A 15,331-nucleotide genomic window follows, 5' to 3' on the forward strand; every position below is an offset into this window, starting at 1 on the left:
ATTAATTAGGCATCTACCAGCCTGACACTTATTCTATTCTGTGTATGGATTTTGTTTTGATGATTTGATACACACAAGTATTGCAAAACATTTACCACATAAGGTTTATTAACACATCTTTCACCTCACACAATTATCATTTTGCCATTGTTATGGCGAGAACATTAACAGTCTGCTCTCATAACAACTTATAAGTCACAATATGGTATGGCAACTGTGATCACCATGTGACTATATATATTAGATTCCCAGAATTTATTTATCTTATAACTGAAAGTTTGTACCCTTTGACCAATAGCTCCCCATTTCCCCTGCCCCCAACCCCTGGTAACTACCATTCTACTCTCTGTTCTGAGTTTGGTGTTTTTAGATTCCACATATAAGTGACATCATATAGTGTTTGTCTTTTTCTGTCTGACTTATTCACTTAACATAATGCCTTCAAGGTCCATCCATGTTGTTGCAAGTGGCAGGATTTCTTCCTTTTTATGGCTGAATAATATTCCCTTTTAAAAATATATTTATTTTTAATTTTAGAGAGAGAGCATGAGAGAGAGTGAGAGCACGAGCAGCGGGGAGGGGTAAAAGGAGAAGCAGACTCCCTGCTGAGCAGGGAGCCCGATGTGGGACTTGATCCCAGGACCCTGGGATCATGACCTGAGCCGAAGGCAGAAGCTTAACCAACTGAGCCACCCAGGTGCCCCAATATTCCTTTCTAATAGATACCACATTTTCTTTAACCATTCGTCAGTTGAAGGACACCTAGGTTGTTTCCATGTCTTGGCTAATGTGAGCAATGTTGCCGTGAACATGGGAGTGCAGCTATGTCTTTGAGATAGTTATTTCATCTCCTTCGGATATATACCCAGTGTGGGATTGCTAGATCATAGGTAGTTCCATTTTTAATTTTTTTGGAGGAATCTCCACACTGTTTTCCATAATGGCTGTATCATTGGGGTTTCCATTTGCCTTTCCTTAATGATTAGTGATGCTGAACATCTTTCATATGCTTATTGGCCATTTGGATATTTTCTTGTCTATTGAAGTCCCGTGCCCATTTGAAAAATTGGGTTATTTTGTTTGTTTCTGGATAAAGAAGAAGAAAGCCAGAAGACTCACACTTCCCGATTTCCAAACTTACTACAAAGCTACAGTAATCCAAATGCGGTGGCATGGGCTTGGGAACAGGCAGAGAGACCAATGGAATGGCCTAGAGAACCCAGAAGAAACTCTTGCACATGTGGTCAGATGACTTCGAACAAGGGTGCCAATATCATTCAAGGGGGAAGGATCAGTCTTTTTAATAAATGGTGCCAGAAAGACTGGATATTCACAAATGAGAGAAATTAACTCAAAATGGACAACAGACCCAAAACTATAGAGCTCTTAGAAGAAAAACACAGAGGGAAAGATGACATTGGCTTTGACGATGATTTTTCAGATGTGATGCCAAAGGCAGAGCACCAGAAGGAAAATGGGCAAATGAGGCTACATCAAAATGAAAAGCTTGTGCATCAAAGGACACTGTCAACAGAGTAAAAAGGCGACCCATGGAAGGGAGGAAAATATTTGCAAATCACATATCTGATAAGGGATTAATATCCAAAATCTTTAGGAAAGAGAACTCCTAAACCCTACATTCAATTTTTAGCGAAAATCAAAGGACGCAGGAAGGCAGTCTACATTCTGTTGTCCCCAGGTCCTCAACAAGCCTGGCTGGTGGTTTTGTCAGCCCTAGGCGTATCTTTGTGGAAGAGTTACTGCCCAGCTCCTGGTGACTATTATTAACGTGGAAGCCATCCAGAATTTCTGCTGATAGAATATAGGGAGTTTAATTAAGGAGAAAAAATTATCTTTCTCTCTTGCAACTAAGCAGAAGAGTAATGTCTCATAGCAGAAGGACACTGGCTGAGAGAGATTTTTCTGCCAACAGGATTATAAATCGACTACTATTAATTTTTGTTCTCCTGGAAGGCATTAGTTGCTGATTCACAGTTGTGCACTTTATCTTCTTTCATCCTGGGGCAGTGCCTTAGCCCTACTGCTTTAAGCTCAGAGCTTCTCTAAGGACTAAAATATATTTTAAAATGGCTCTGGATTCTACTCCAAAACCATTTATGACAGGATATGATGATTATATGCTGAGGGATTTCTAGGTCAAATTTTTTGAGACATTTTCCATTTTATGTATGTGAGCCAAAAAAAATTGGTTTAAAACTTTATTGTGCTAGGGATTTTTTTCTTTCCTATTAAAGAAAAAAGTCCTAAAACACACCGTAATTGTCCAGTACCCCCTGCAAATCCTGGTTTGATTGATTGATTGATTGAGTGATTTGTTTGTTTATTTTCACCTCCTGGTTTTATTCATCTTTTCTAGAATTTCGAGGATACTCAAGCGCCAGTGTGGACCAGCTATTAGGACTGTCACATACAGTTGAGCAGGTTGAGCACTGTACTAGGGAGCCACCGCTCAGGGGGCACAGTTCACATCATAGACATCTGAGACTTGTGTGTTTATTATGATGATTTTTCTGGAAGAATCAGCAAACTGTGTTGTTCTAACAAAATCCATATATTACAACCAACTCCTAGGGGTAGACAAAATTATCTTGAGGAAGGGGCACGTTTGCGTCGTTCACAGGGAGGTTCTATGTGGGGTCGCCCCACCTGTCTTTTGCTTTGGGTCACACCTGGAATTCTAGAGTGTGGTTTCCTACCTGGGATGCTGCTTCCCCTCCAGGGGCACCAGCAGACGGGTGGTCACGGGTCAGGCCACCCTCCTGTTCGATGGTCTTTTAGCTCCCCAACTGGATCCCACATGGCTGTACGGTTGTGTAGGACTTCTCTAACAAGGGGTTTCTGTGGGGCCTTACGGTCTAGCAGGGGAGGTTAATGGTGATGTCTTGGAAGAAGAATAACACACAGATCCCAGAGTTCAGGACGTGAGGCTGCTTGGCCACTGGACAAGATGATTTGCTGTTGGCTGCGTTGCACTGAGGCTGCTCTGGGCCCGCCTCACCTGAGTGGGAAGAGTCTGGGTAGCAGGGCCTGTCCTCCAGGGCACTGGCAGGTTGCAGTGAGTGTGCAGTGAGCTCGCTCGCCGGGAGTGACAATGGAGCCTGGCTAAGATGAGCATCCGTTCTGTAGGAGTTTTTGTGAGCGCCTGAAATGAGGTACCTCATCCCTATTCTTTTTCGATGGAGAAGTAGTCCATAGATAGATAATGACTTGTCACAGACATGTGTGTGCCAGATGCAGGACGGGTGTTGGATCTAGAAACCGCAGCTGTGCTCCGTGGTGTGCACGGATCTGTACAGGACCGGGAGCTCCTGGGTGTGAGCAGAACTTGTGTCTTCCTTATCTCTGTGAAGTGCTCCCGTGCTTTCGACACGGTGGATGTGAACGAATGGGTGAGTCACATGTAAGCCAGGTCATGAAAAAATAGTGACCTCCTTTTTTTTTAAAAGATTTATTTATTTATTTATTTTTATTTTTTATTTTTTTTAAAGATTTTATTTATTTATTCATGAGAGACAGAGAGAGAGAGAGGCAGAGGGAGAAGCAGGCTCCCAAGGAGCTCGGGAGCCCGATGTGGGACTCGATCCCAGGACCCTGGGATCATGACCTGAGCCGAAAGCAGATGCTTAACCATCTGAGCCACCCAGGTGCCCTTATTTATTTATTTTAGAGAGCGCCAACAAGCGTGAGAAGTGGGGAGGGGCAGAGGGAGAGAGAATCTCAAGCAGACTCCCCGCTGAGCACACAGCCTTACGTGGGGCTCGATCTCACGACCCTGAGATCACGACCTGTGCCGAAATCAGAGTCGGACGCTTAACCGACTGGTGCCCCGATGACCTTCTTTTCACACATACTTGGTCGTACGGTTCAAATGAGGAGGTAATGCTTTGTGTTAAAATAGTTCTGGTTGCTGTTGTTGCATTTATAACCCCCACCCCCGCACGACATACTCTGGTGGTGCTGGCGACACCAATAGGCGTAAGAGGAGACCTGTGTCCTCGGGGTGCTCTCCGCCTGGTCGGGGAGACCAACACAGATGCACACAATGACAGCGAAGCCAGAGGGCTGGTAGAGAAGTGTGCACGGCAGTGCGTGAGGACAGCTCGGGTCCCGGAGGATAAACCACTGGCAGCCACGGGCACATGAGCAAGGAGCATGGAAGAGGAGAGTCTAGTGGGCACCGGGCATCTTCACCAGCACCTCCGAATGGGACGGGGGTACGTACTCTGAGTGGCGGAAGGAGACCCCGGAGAGGCATGCAGGGCCTGAAGCATAGAGGACCTTGTCGGCCCTTCCATGGGGCTGCTGGAACCAGCCCTGGAAAGTACTGGCGGCTCCGACCAGCGGAAGTGTGTTCCTGTCTCACTGTTCTGGGGGCTGCGAGTCCAAAATCCAGGCTCGGGGGACCACGCTGCCCCTGCCAGCGCCAGCGGAGGGTCTTTCCCGCCTCTCGTAGCTTCGGTTGCTTCTCTGCCATCCTTGGCAACCGTTGGCTTGTGGACACATCACTCCAGTCTCTGCTTATGTTGTCACATGGCCGTGTTCACTTCCTCTTCCCTGTGTGCGTGTCTACCTCTGTGTCCAGATTTTCCCTTTTTATAAGGACACCAGTCATATTGTGTTGGCGCCCATCCCAACGACCCCCCCAGCTTGCTCCACCAAGACACTCCAAATAAGGTCACAGTCACAGGTGCTAAAGCTTAGGACTTCAGGGCACCCAGGTGGCTCAGTCGGTTAAGCGTCTGACTCTTGATTTTGGCTCAGATCATGATCTCAGGGTTGTGGGATTGAGCCCCGTGTCGAACTCCGTGCTCGGCGGGGAGTCTGCTTGAGATTCTCTCCCTCTGTCCCTCCCCAGTTCTCATGCCTGTTCGCGCTCTCTCTAAAATAAATAAATCTTAAAAAAAAAAAAAAGATTAGGACTTCAACATGTCTTTTCAGGGGATACAACTCAATGCATAGCAGCCTTGGATGCTGGTCAAGGAAGTTCATTCACAGAACAACTTGTCGTATCCACGTAGACAGGGAGCTGCAAGCCAAGGACGGCTTCTCCTTCTCCTGTGCTCTGCGTGGGGGACGCTGCAGGGGGGAGGGAGCAGGCTAGGAGAGAAAGGGGAGCCCGAGAGGGGCAGGGACGGTGCTCACACCCAGGGCTGGATGCCCCAATCCCGGTGCACGGGCTTGGTCCCTTGATTTATGTGGCCTGAGATACCCAGGACAAATAGAAAGCATGTCTAAAATGAAGAATCTCAGCATTTTCTGGGCATTGGCCATTGGTTTATAAGTGGTTGTTTCTCCCCTTGCTTTTTTTTTAAATTTTTTAAAAAAATTATTTATTTATTTATTTGAGAGAGAGAGAGAGAGAGAGAGAGAGAGAGAAACAGCATGAGAGGGAATAGGATCAGAGGGAGAAGCAGGCTCCCCGCTGAGCTGGGAGCCCGATGTGGGACTCGATCCCAGGACTCCAGGATCATGACCTGAGCCGAAGGCAGTCGCTTAACCAACTGAGCCACCCAGGCGCCCTCCCCTTGCTTTTTATTATGAACATTTTCCCTCGTGAGGAAAGTAGAGAGAATGGGAGACTCCCGCGTACCAGTCACCGCTCCCCCCTACCTTGTGTGTGTCCGGCTTTGTAGGCAAGTCATGGTGCGAAAGGCAGGTTTGTCATTTGTATGTATTTTGTCATTACAAAATGTCCCCGAGCCTCAGTTTTCGTTGATAAAATTGAGATGACACCTGGAGACAACCCAAGAAGCAAAGGCACATGGAGCCCTGCGCCTAGCGCAGTGCAGTCTGCTGCTGACCAACGGTGGCCGCACCTTCTCGAACGTGCTCTGGAAGCCTGGACTCTGCCAACCCACAGCTGCTCCTCCGCCCAGCCTCTGGCCCAATGAGGCAGCCAGAGCGGCACAGCGGGGCCCCTGCTTCAGACACCCCGCCTCTCAGGACGCCTGGGAGGGCATCCTTTTCTCCGCGTTTCCTCCCCGTGGTTACATGCATGGTTATTTTATTTATTTTTTTTTTGGAGAGAGAGAGTGTGAGATGGAGCAGGGGGAGGAGAGGCGGAGGGAGAGAATCTCAGGCCGACTCTGTGCCGAGCGTGGAGCCCAATGTGGGGCTCAGTCCCACGACCCTGAGATGGTGACCTGAGCCGAGATCAATAGTCCGAGCCCAGGGCTGAGCCACCCAGGCGCCCCTGTGACGTGCATTGTTATGTTCACGAAAAGTCAGTAGGGCTTTTGAAGGAAGCCTCTGATAAGAAACAAGTGAGGGAATAGAGGAGGAAGCAACATGGAAATAAACAGGGCAGCGCTTCCCAAACTTCAGCGAACGGACCTCGATTCTGTGCAGCGGGGCTGGGCCCAGGACTCCGCATTGTTGACAAGCTCCCAGCTGGGACTGCGGTGCTGCCCACACTTGGAATAGCAACGATATGGGGGTGCAGTAGGACCCGAGGGCCAAACCTGCCCGTTTTTCTATGTCCTGTGAGTTAAGAATGAGTTTTACATTTTGGAATTGTCAAAATAGTTGTAACCTGTAAAAAAGCCATGAAATTCAAATTTCAATGTCCATCAAGTTTTATTGGGGCACAGACATGCCCACTCTTTATTTTTTTATTTAATTTAATTTAAAAATTTTTAAAAGATTTTATTTATTCATAAGAGACAGAGAGAGAGAGAGAGGCAGAGGGAGAAGCAGGCTCCCCACTGAGCAGGGAACCTGATGTGCGACTTGATCCCAGGACCCTGGGATCATGACCTGAGCCGAAGGCAAACGCTCAACCATCTGAGCCACCCAGGCGCCCTATTTTTTTTTTAATTTTATTTTAAAATTTTATTTAAATTCAGTTAACTAACATACAGTGTGTTACTAGTTTCAGAGGTGGAGTTGGGTGATTCATCAGCGGCACGTAACCCCCAGTGCGCATTCCGTCACGTGCCCTCCCCAGTGCCCATCACCCAGGTATCCCATCCCCCCGCCTCCCCTCCAGCGACCCTAATGCTGTGCATGGCTGCTGTCACAGCGGCAGAGGACAGAGACTGTGTAGAGCCCAGAACACTTGTCTCTGCGGAGGGGGTTTGCGGAGCCCACAGCGCGGCCGGCCAGGCCCGATGCGGCCAGCAGGGGGCAGCAGAGAGCCGTTTGTGGCCAGGCCTTCGCGGGGACCTCAGGAGGGGTATTGGGAAATGGGGTGTCGGGGGACTAAGCTGAAACTGAAGATGGAGGTAGGGGCCTGAGGTAGAAATGCCCAGGCAGTGGGCGCTAGGAGGTGAGGTGGGGGTAAGTGGGAGTAAGTAGACAATGTCTATGCAGGCAGGGAAGCCGGGCTGGAGAGGGGGCGCCAGGGGCGCGTGTGGAGGCCCCGGGACGCTGCATGGGGCTTGGACTTTGGGCAATGGCAGTAAGGGGTCACTGAAGAGCTTTCGGCAGTAGAACGATAGCATCGATGAGGGGGTGCGCTGTGCCTGGTGGCTGTGCCTTGGGGACACTGTCACCACAATCCAGGGACAAGATGCTGAGCGTCTGAGCAGACAGGTGGGCGGGAAGGGAGCCACAAGCCGACGCCCAGGAGGGCTCCGACCTCGCTGTCCCCTGTTGGGGTCCGCCTTTTCACCCAGGACACCCTGGATACACAGTGTCTCTAGTTTTTCTTTTTCTTTGCCTTGCTTTTTTCTGCTTTCATGACAACCGACCGTGAAGCAGTTCGGGGTCGTTCTCTTTTTCTTCTGGCCTCGCGGTTTTCTTTCCAGTGGCTCCTCGGGTGTGGGTTCTGCAGGTGCCCCTCTCGGCCTGTGGGGCTGCCCTTCTGATCCACCTTAGAGAAGCCTTAGTGGGGGCGGGGGAGGGCTCGCGGAGGCCTTCCAGAATCTGGTGAACACCATCATCCACCCCCGCCCCCAAATGCACACAGACAGGGAGACTCAGAGCTTGACATGTGAGTTCGGGGCTCACACACTCCCTGAGGCCGGCTCCAGTTAGGAAGCCCTCCCCTGGGGGTCAGCTTCCTCCTAGCTTTAGGGTTCGGGCCTTGATATCAGAGCCGCTTACCTCCCTCCTCCCCTCCCCCCCCGCTCCCCCCCGCCTGCCAAAGTCCTCCCTGCCCTGCTTCTCCTCTGATGGAGGTGATGTGAATATGTATGTCAGTCTTTCTTGGGGGTGGATGAAAACCTTCACACACACCCCACGGGCGCTAGACAGCATGGCAGGCTTGGTGGCTCCCAGCCCTGTGTCGGGCAGGGTGGAGGCGGGCTGGGCAGACTAACCTCTTCCTATGCACTGGGCCAGGAAACATTGTGTTCACAGAACTATGGAGAGTTCTATTTTTGGGGTCTTAATACATCATAAAATCCCCTTGCCTGGAAACAAAAAGAGTACTATATCAGAAGCGGTCTTATTTAGGAAATTATTAGCTTCTACAACTAGAAATAAGTAGATTACATTTTTTAACAGATTAATTTAATCCCCATAACAAGGAATGCTTAAAGGAATATAGTCATGCTATTATTAAATGTTTCCAAAGGACAAATGGAAGCTTGGAAGCTTCGACTGCTTTTCAGATTTTCCAGATTTAGAAAATCTAACCCTACGTCAACTCTTAATAAAAGCAGTCGTTCCCAGCAATTATGTGTATGTATGTGTTTATGTCTGCATTTTTAACAACTTTTGTGGTTGTAGTTTATAGAGCATAAACGTCATCTGTTTTTTAACATATTATATAATTTGTTTTTAGCAAATTTACGGAGTTGTGTGACCATCACCACAGTCGAACTTTAGAGCATTTCTATCACCCCAAGATGGTCTTTTACTTTTTAATTGCAAGAAGTGGTATTAGAAAAATAATAATTTTAATTGATTGCTTCCTGTGTTTGCATCACCAAGGTTGTCTTCTTACTAATGAATGACCTTTGCTGTTATCTCTTCCAGGCAAACACGGGACAGCCGGAGCAAAGCTCTTGCAATCTTATCAGGAGCTGAGGTGAGTGCTGTACGAGGGCAGACCGTCCTGGCCCTCCCCTGGCCTGGGGAAAAAAGGACGCTGAAAGAACTTCTAGATCTCCTGACTTTCAGACGTGGCTGCTCTGGAATGTGACTTTTTTTTTTTTTTTTTTTAAATGATAAAGTGCCTGGAAAAGATTGAAACAGAGATCTTTCCAGATTCTTATGAAGGGCCTTCTTGGGAGCTAGCAGAGCAGTTTCTCACTAAAGGTTTTATTTCCTAAATTCTCCTGAAATGTGGTACGAAAATGAGATATTATTTTTGAGGGCATTTTAAATGAAATTCTGAACCAGGCATTTGCTTTTATGAATCATTCGTATCTCCAACATCATGCCTGGTAACTGACTCCTCAGACATCCGTGGAATAAAATTGGCAGCAGTGAGGCATGGTCTGCGAGATGCTAACTTCTTTTTTTTTTAAGATTTTATTTATTTATTTGAGAGAGAGAGAGAAAGCACAAGCAGGGGAGAGGGAGAAGCAGGCTGCCTGCAGAGCAAGGAGCCGGAGGTGCTCGCTCCCAGGACCCCAGGATCATGACCCGAACTGAAGGCAGACGCTTAACTGACTGAGCCACCCAGGCACCCGGAGAGCTAACTTCTTTTTTTTTTTTTTTTGAAGATTTTATTTATTTATTTGAGAGAGTGAGAATGAGAGAGAGAGAGAGAGAGAGCACATGAGGGGGAGAAGGGTCAGAGGGAGAAGCAGACTCCCTGCTGAGCAGGGAGCCCGATGTGGGACTAGATCCTGGGACCCCAGGATCATGACCTGAGCTGAAGGCAGACACTTAACCGACTGAGCCACCCAGGCGCCCAAGATCTAACTTCTTGATGCAAAATCCTAAACACCTAGCACTCTTGGAGCGAGCAACAATTCACGCACCTGATTGCACCAAATAAATTAAAGTATTACTGAAAGCTCCCCCCGGCTTTTTTTTTTGGCCCATTATGAGATTTTCCAGTCTTGGGACTTCATTTTTTTTTTCTCCCCCATCAACTTCTTCTTCTTCTTCTTTTTTAAGATTTTATTTATTTATTTGAGAGAGAGAGAGTGAGTGAGCAGGCATGAGCAGGGGGGAGAGGCAGAGGGACTCAGTCACAACACCCTGGGATCAGGACCTGAGCTGAAGGCAGATGCTTAACGACTGAGCCACCCCGGTGCCCCTCCCCCATCAACTTCTGATGCCTCTCATGCTTGATGTTGGCATGGCGTCTTGGGCACTTCTGTTGGGATTTCTGCTGAGAGAACGCACACGGCCACGGGGGACACACACCTGGTCTGGGCTCTGGAGCGGCCGCGCTACTTGAGACGACATGCGCCGCACACAAGGCTTGGGCACGGGGCAGCTTGGCGCTCATTTGCCGCATCCCGAGACCAGGAAATCGCACCCTGCCTAGAGGAGCAGATCCATGCAGGGCCGCTGGATCCTCTTCTAAAACACGAGGAAGTAAAAGCAAAAAGCAAAAAGCAAAAAAAAAAAAAGTCAGAGAACGTGAACGAGAGGATGATGGCGAGTCCCATGCATTTGTAAGACTAATAGTTGGATCATTCATAACCCGTTTTTTATTCCTGTATTTTTCCTTGGCAGCAAAATTTCTGTGGTTCCTCCTACCCCACCTCCTCTGAGCGAAAGCCAATGCAGTAGCAGCTCGAACAGGGTAATGTGTCTGTTCTGTGTGCCTCCCTGGGGAAGGGGCAGTGGGAGAGAGGCAGAGGAAGAACGGGGTCTCAGAGGTTGGGCCAAGGTCGTCGGAGCAAAGGGATCCGCCTGTAGCAGAAGCAGGCCATGGAGGGCAGCAGAGAATGGAGGCCAGAAGTGCTGGGCCTGCCCAGTGTCTGTGCTCCCACTATGCTTTGGGGGCCATGGGATCATCTGCATTAACAATGACTCTCCTTCTGTTTGCACCCCACATCCTCACCTGCGCCCCACGTCCTCACCTGCACTCTCTGTCCCCACCTGCACCCCACATCCCCACCTGCACCCCACATCCCTGCCTGTGCCCCACATCCACCCCCTACCACTTTACTCTTGTCATTTTGTTGGCTGTCTTCCTTATGTGTGCCCTGTGCTCTTGAGTGTGGGGGTCTGAATAGGCTGCAGTGTGTTGGGGGTCTCTGGGGATGTGAAGAGAAATAAATACAGGTTGATTCACAGGTGTGTGATTCATAGGTGTGGGAGTGCCTGGGGTGTGTGTGTGTGTGTGTGTGTGTGTGTGTGTAACTTTTGAGTATTTATAGATGCTAACATAAAATAGGCCAGGACCATTTCTGTCCACAGAAATTAGTGGTGTCATCTTAGAGAAGTTACCTGGATTCCCACTTGGGAGATGGAAATAGTTATACTCCTCTGGCTTGCTTCCCAAGGCTGGTGTGAGAAACTAATGAAATAATGTCTGTGCTGGTACTTAGAAACTGTAAAGTGCCATGAAAACACATGGTCTTATTATTTTCATTATTATTATTCTGTGAATTAAAGAGAGTAACTATATCTGTACATAGAAAGGCATGTTCATGTTCATATGCTAGTGAGAGAGAGAGAGAGTATATTTATTCTTTTTCCAGTTTCAAACTGAGTCCCTGGAATGACCTTCAAAATTCTGCTCCACTTTCTCCTTGAGATTCTAAATCCTCTGAAGTTGTCCCAGCAGGGATGTGCTCAAGACATATTTCCTGGATTGATGGATGGATGGAGGGATGGATGGATGGATAGAAGGATGTAGGGAGGGAGGGATAGGAGGGAGGGATGGAGGGAAGCAGGGAAGGAGGGAGGGACTGATGGAGGAAGAGGTGGATGGATGGAGGGATAGAGGGAGAGAAGAGTGGGTAGAGAGAGGGAGGGTGGGATGAATAGAGGGATGAATAGTTAGATGGAGGGATGGATGGTTGGAAGGGTGGAGGGAGGGACAGATGGATGGACAGATGGATGGATGGATGATAGATAGATGATGGATGGATGGAGGGGTGTATGGATGGAGGGATGGATGGATGGAGGGGTATATGAATGGAGGGATGGATGGATGGAGGATAGATGGATGGACAGAGGGGTGGATGGATGGATGGAGGGGTGGATGAGGCAGGGTGTGTGGATGGAGGGATGGATGGACAGAGGGGTGGATGGATGGAGGGATGGATGGATGGATGGATGGATGACGGGTAGATGGATGGATAGATGGAGGGGTGTATGGATGGAGGGATGGGTGGATGGAGGGGTGTATGGATGGAGGGATGGGTGGATGGAGGCATGTATGGATGGAGGAATGGATGGATGGAAGGATGGAGGGAGGGACGGACAGATGGATGGACAGATGGATGACAGATAGATGGATGGTTGGATGGAGGGGTGTATGGAGGGGTATATGGATGGAGGGATGGATGGATGGACGGAGGGGTAGATGGATGGACGGAGGGGTGGATGGATGGACGGAGGGGTGGATGGATGGATGGAGGGGTGGATGGATAGATGGGATGATTGACAGAGGAGTGGATGGATGGAGGGGTGGATGGAGGGATGTATGGATGGAGGGACGGATGGGTGGATGGATGGATGGATGGATGGATGGAGGGGTGGATGGATGGAGGAATCGATGGGTAGATGGGAAGATGGACAGAAGGGTGGATGGAGGGGTGTATGGATGGAGGGATGGATGGACGGAGGGGTGGATGGATGGATAGATGGATGGATGGAGGAGTGGATGGAAGGAGGGATGGGGATGGGGAGGGATGGAGGGATGGGACTTGAAGGGAAAAGTGACCTCCTTTCTGTCATTTTTGCTTCCTCTTTCTTCTCTCTCCTGCTTAGAGGGGTAGAACTAATTCCTTGGCTCCAGGCTGGTGCTCTGAGCCTGGTACCACCATGGGCCACTGTGTTCTGTGCCCTTTGCCGTGTTGGCATCTGCTCTGTGTGGGGTTGGGGTGGGTCATACAAGAGCTGGCTAAGGAAGCAGGAGTCTACCCGAGCATGGCCTGAGCCAGAGAAATGTCGGTCATTATTCCTAGGATGTAGTTGTTAACATGTTACTCCGCTGCTGATGCCCCTTCCTGAAACGGGGTGTCAAACCTCAGAGGAAAGAAGCTGAGTAAGAGGGTCCCCTCTCCAGACATGCACGCACACACACCTGCATGCACGCACACACCCGCACGCACCTGGAGCCCATGCACTCTGCTCACACCTGCCAGTGTTTGGGGGGCAGCAGCCTGCAGGCTTCTGGGGCAGACACGAGTCTCCAAATGTAACTCTCGTTCTCTCTCCTCTGTCTGTTTTAATTACAGGAACTTGGTCAGTTTAAAGGATTTAATAAATCCGTGGAAAATTTGTTTCTGTCTGTTACCACCCACATGAAAAGTAAGTGGATGCCTCTCCATGTGTTCTCCCCACCACCAGCCAGGCCAGCCAAGCCCACCGGCAAGGGGACCTCTGTCTCCAGTTCCTGGGGAGAGCCACAGCCCCGGCCCTTCACCCCTCCACCTGCAGAGCAGGCCTCTGGTCTCCTGGGGGCTTCGGCCCCCTGGACTGGCTCAGTTTACCCCCACTGCTGCCCAAACCTGGCAGAGCTCAGCACGTGGTGGGAAGGAGCCGGCTCGGACCAGTGTGGGCAGGTGCTGCAGCCTCTTCCATGGCCCCACAAAGACGGGGGGTGGGACGGCTCCAGTGAATGAGATCTGGGAGCGAGCTCTCCCGCCAGGCATGGCCCAGTGTCTGTCGTTTGCACGGAACTGCTTGTCCGTTCTTCTTTCCGTCTTGGTCAGTTTATCTTCTTCAATGGGCAGTAATCATGTGATTTGCAGATGCAAGGGACCCAGAACTACCACTGCTTAGAGTCTTGCCTCTTTCAATGTTCTTTCTGCTCATATATTCTTCCCTGTTGATCTTAAACCGCAAACCCCAGAGAACAGCCCCTGTTCAGGCCTGCAGAGGTGCCCAGAGAGACAGTCCCAGGGTGGGGGGCAGGGGGTCTCAGGCACCCACTCCCTTTCACAGTGCTTCTGTTTGGCTTCTCCCCACGCTGGTGCATAGAGATGGGCTCAGTGTTGTCCCTTGGCCTTGAGACAGTCTTATTACTTGATTTTAATTAGTTCTCCATATTCCCCACGAGCCCTTCTGAGCTGCCTTGAGTGACAACTCAAATCAAAGCACCACTTTTCAGACAAGCAGAAAGGTGACTGTCTCATGAGACAGTCTGTCCCCCTCTGCTTCAGAAAGATGAAGCAGCCGAATTTCGTGCCGCCTGCTTGCTAACAGAGCTCGGAGGTTTAAAGTCACCCCGTTAGTCTGCCTGGCTTTCAGACGACATCTGCCCTCTGTGTGCACCAGCCTTGGACGCGGGTTTCCAGCTGTAACAGCTGCTTGAACTCTGAGCCCCTGGCTCTGTTCCTGCGGCCGCTCTAATTGCCGAGACTTCTCAGCGTCTCTTTCTAGAAGCATAGCCTCTACCCAAATCCATGCGGCTTCTGTGCATCCCCTCCCACCGCCGTATTCTGGAGTCCTGCCTCAGCATTCACTCTGACCTGGTAATCCCTCAGCCAGACACCCAGAGAGGCAGGACACACGTTTTATCTTGTCCCAGGTCACACACCCTCCGACGCATGCTGGGACCCACACACGGGTACGCTTGGATGGCTTACGTACCCATAGCCCCGCCTGGGACAGGCTCACCCGTTTGAGACTCGCCAGTTTAATACCTTGAGCGTAATGATGATGCCATCCATATAAATCAGCAGACCCAGGTGGAGAGCCGGGGCTAATCCCTGGGGGGTGGGGTGGGGGTTCCAAAGAGCAGAGTAGCATCGTGTCTCTGCCATGGGACATGGATTGAACCCCTTAACCTGCGCCCCCTCCCTGTTTGTTAGGCTCTAGTACTTCATGGGATGCCAAACCCTCAGCCCAGAGGCAGGGATGAAAAAACCCAGCTTTCTGGGCCCATGGGAGGGATGGTCTGCCCACCGGCTCTCCCAGGTGCTCCAGGGGCTTCGGGAAGGGGCACAGACTACAGACCCTTCATCCGGTCTCTGCCTCAGGGCGTGCAGCAGGGTGGGGCTGACTCCCTTTTCTTCAGGTCCTCAGCTGGTGGGCACATGTCCCTCTTGATCCTTTGTGCGGCCTGTTTCCTACAGAAGTGGTACAGAGGACAGCCTCTTTCTGGTGTCACCTGGGGTCTCTGGGGGGACGGCTGGAGGGGGCCTTGGCCCGAAGAGTTTGGGAAGCTGCCCCAGGGCTACAACCCCTGGCAGCTGAGGTTGCCCGGGGAAGCCAATCTGGCTGGAAGAAATGAGCAATTCCAGCCCTTTTTATTTTTTTATTTTTTTAAAGATTTTATTTA

General features: G+C 50.0%; 1 protein-coding gene across 1 annotated transcript in view; it reads left to right on the forward strand.

The window, feature by feature from the left end:
- The window catches only part of LOC118001964 (synaptotagmin-like protein 3), a 94,366-nt gene that overhangs the window by 47,631 nt on the left and 31,404 nt on the right, over positions 1–15,331 (forward strand). Inside the window, exons 8-10 of the mRNA XM_034992173.1 lie at positions 8,944–8,995; positions 10,603–10,672; positions 13,284–13,356. Of these exons, the coding sequence (XP_034848064.1) occupies positions 8,944–8,995; positions 10,603–10,672; positions 13,284–13,356 (195 nt within the window). The remainder of the gene's footprint in view (positions 1–8,943; positions 8,996–10,602; positions 10,673–13,283; positions 13,357–15,331) is intronic.

This window comes from Mirounga leonina, unplaced genomic scaffold, assembly GCF_011800145.1.
Source record: "Mirounga leonina isolate KUSES-001 unplaced genomic scaffold, KU_Mleo_1.0 Mir_55, whole genome shotgun sequence".
Classification (NCBI taxonomy): domain Eukaryota; kingdom Metazoa; phylum Chordata; class Mammalia; order Carnivora; family Phocidae; genus Mirounga; species Mirounga leonina.